The sequence below is a fragment of the Arachis ipaensis genome, chromosome B8 (assembly GCF_059453495.1).
Source record: "Arachis ipaensis isolate K30076 ecotype BB chromosome B8, ASM5945349v1, whole genome shotgun sequence".
Classification (NCBI taxonomy): domain Eukaryota; kingdom Viridiplantae; phylum Streptophyta; class Magnoliopsida; order Fabales; family Fabaceae; genus Arachis; species Arachis ipaensis.
Window position 1 is genome coordinate 121,230,686 of NC_142443.1, and position 3,330 is coordinate 121,234,015.

At 41.9% G+C, this 3,330-nt stretch overlaps 1 protein-coding gene across 1 annotated transcript; it reads left to right on the plus strand.

Moving 5' to 3' along the window:
* Nucleotides 1–639: 639 nt before the first annotated feature.
* On the plus strand, nucleotides 640–2,612 carry LOC107613783 (pentatricopeptide repeat-containing protein At3g25210, mitochondrial). Its single transcript, XM_088497518.1, has 2 exons — nucleotides 640–1,435; nucleotides 1,544–2,612. Exons 1-2 carry the CDS (start codon nucleotides 969–971, stop codon nucleotides 2,064–2,066), a joined length of 990 nt encoding a protein of 329 aa, XP_088353644.1. The 5' UTR covers nucleotides 640–968; the 3' UTR covers nucleotides 2,067–2,612.
* Nucleotides 2,613–3,330: the final 718 nt, after the last annotated feature.

Here is a 3,330-nt window from a genome sequence, read left to right on the forward strand (position 1 = left end):
GAGGAATTACTTAAGATTCCCAATTTTACTCTGTTATGCTAAGAGGTTGAGAGCGTTTTGGGTTTCTAAGTATTTTTCCGAAAGAACTGAACTGTTTACAATGTGTTTCTAAAGCTTTATTTATAGACTAACCTAATATCAACTGACAGTTACCATTTGTACACCTATTGCGAGAAATTTAGATTGGCTGTAACCGTTCCCGCACCTCTTGTAAATTTCAAAAATTAAATAGATAACCGACTGTCAAATGATCTAATTTAATTTAAAATAAATATAAATATTATATATGAAGACATCACCATATAACTACTATTTTTTTATAATTTTTTTATAAAAATTATATTTTGTCTAACAATACATCTCAAGTAAGAACATATATTTATGGTTATAAATAGAAGCATCACCGAGTTTAGGACTCTTGGAGGCAATCATTTTCTTTTCCTCTTTGGTCATACACTCTTTGGACTGATTGGGCTGAGGTTATGGTATTTGGAGGTTGGCTTTTTCTATTGGGTTTGAAGTTAGATAACCCAGCCCAAAGAAGAACCCGGAACCGAACACGCACCCACACCCAGACCGACCCGGAACCCACCTAGAACCCAATCTAACCTATCCTGCTGAGTGCTGACTGATGCCTTCGATGCTAAGCTCTGCCTTCTCCTTCTACTGATCCGCAGTGTCCCTGTCTCCGCCGTCACCTCCGATTGTGCCCAAGGGTCTCCTCGTCGTGCTCCTCCTCGGCTTCCGGTGGCACTGTCTCCTTCCGTCCAGGTTGCTGCAAGCTCCACGTGGGACCCTTCCTGCTCCATCCTCACAGCGGCGCTGCTGAAACCGTTGCACTCTCCCTTTGCGCCTTCCTTCCACCAAAGATCCATAGGTAAATTCCAGCTCCATGATCTTTCCAAGTGAAACTGCAATTTGGGATCCATCCTGCTAGTTTTTCAACACTATTCCACATTTGCAACCAAATGCAAACGATGCTTAGTATCATCAAATCACGCCCCCTTAACCCCTTATTTCGCTTCATCTCTCTCCTCCCAACCGCCACCACTACACCACAGTCATTCTCCACCTCACCATCCAAAACCCCACTCCAGAACCAATTCGAGACATGGATCAACCATCTCAAACCGGGCTTCACCCCTTCCGACGTCCACCGAGCCCTGCAGGCTCAATCAGACCCAGACCTCTCCCTCGACATCTTCCGCTGGACGGCCCAACAGCGCAACTACACCCACACTCACCTCACCTACCTCACCGTCATCAAACAACTCATAGCCGGCCGCCGCTACCGCCAAGCCGAAACTCTAATCCACGAGGTCTTCGCCGGCGCCTGCGACCCCTCTGTCGAGCTCTACAACGCCGTCATCCGGTTCTGCTGCGGCCGCAAATTCCTCTTTAGCCTCGCCTTCGACGTCTATAAGAAGATGCTCAGGTCAGAGGATTCCAAACCCACTCTCGAAACCTATTCCCTTTTGTTCAATTCACTTCTTAGAAGGTTCAATAAGCTCAATGTTTGTTATGTTTACTTGCATTCTGTGAGGTCCATGACTAAGCAAATGAAGGCCAATGGTGTTATTCCTGATACTTTTGTCCTCAACATGATAATCAAAGCTTATTCCAAGTGTTTGGAGCTTGATGAGGCCATTAAGGTTTTTCACGACATGGGCTTGTATGGCTGTGAGCCGAATGCTTATAGTTATGGATATATTGCAAAAGGTTTGTGTGAGAAGGGTAGGGTAAATCAGGGATTTAAGTTCTTTGTGGAGATGAGGGATAAGGGTTTTGTGCCGAGTGCGAGTGCTTATCTGATAATCATTTGCAGTCTTGCCATGAATCGGAGGTTTGAGGATGCCATTGAGGTTCTGTTTGATATGTTGGAGAACTCTAAGTCCCCTGATCACTTGACTTATAAGACTGTCCTGGAGGGATTGTGTCGCGAGGGGAGAGCCGACGGGGCTTTTGATCTGCTTGATGAGTGTAGGAAGAGGGATGTTAACATGAATGAAAAGATGTATAAGGCTTTGTTGAGAGAATTGCACTATATTTGCAGGGAGGGGGAGTAGATACTGTGCTTGTTGTTCCTTTTGTCTCGAAATGCATAAGTTGTCGAATTCAGTTATAGGGATTGGTTGAACATGGTGTGGCAAGCTCCGATTCTACGAGGCACTCAATGGGTGGTATGAGATGGCCGAAACTTCTTAAAATGCTGATTAAGTGGAACATCTTGCTTTGAAAATTTCTCGTAACTTCTTTTGAAGTGAAATCCCTTCCATCGAGTTACAATATTTGCTCTGGTGATGATGATATTGCAGAAGGTGTCACTTGTGACAAGGGTATGATGATGTTATGTAAACCACGGCTTACACGCTTGCATAATTGCTTACCCCCGTTGAGGCAAATATTGGTAAGTAATTCCGATCCATGTTCTTGCTGTAGAAGTTTCCTATAAGTACTATTTTGAACGAGAATCTTATGATACCATTTAATGGACTCTATCAAGTATTCATCAGAATGGTTTTTGTTTCATAAACTGAAATGAGATGTAGCTTAGAAGTTGAATCTTGTCTTTTGCTATATCAGATACAAAGTTGTATATTTAAAAACCGGATCTTTTTTTCTTCTTTTTTTCAATAATTGTTTTGGTTGAGGGAAGTCACCTTGTGAAGATGACTGATCAAGACATTGTGTGTTTGAAATCCAAATAAAACACAGAATTACGTGCCTAATATTGCATCATAGTATCTTTGGACAAAGCCAATCTTACATAAATATATATCTAAAGTAGTCAACAATCCTTATTCATAAAACGTATTGTCGACTAAATACAATAGCACACAACTAAAAAGTAAAGCTGGTGGACATTCATTTGGATAACCGCATCGCACAAATTACAATGATCTCGAAACTTTGGAAATTGAATTTTCGAAGTTCTCATCATCAATCTTCTCAGAACTCGAGCTTGCTGCAATGAAAGATTTGAAAATCAATTCCATGTCGGGAGCTTCCCTCGTACCATTGACTGCAACCTCAAGTCGCTGGATAGAATTTCTGTGCACGGACAAAACCATAGATGAACGACAATATGGGAAGAGGAATCAACAATGAGGCATAGTAGAACTTTTGCGGCCCAAAGTACACAAGCGTGGTAACTTCGTAGAGTATCAAAGATGCTAGTATACGGTTATGTATGTGGGGCCATACATAGTTAACATATATAAACAGAAAGATTACTAATTGTAATTGATGAGGTATCAAAGTAAAGTGGTACGTATACCTAACATGCATACCGTGATGTTTCCCATTGTTAACTTTTGAAGGTTATCCACA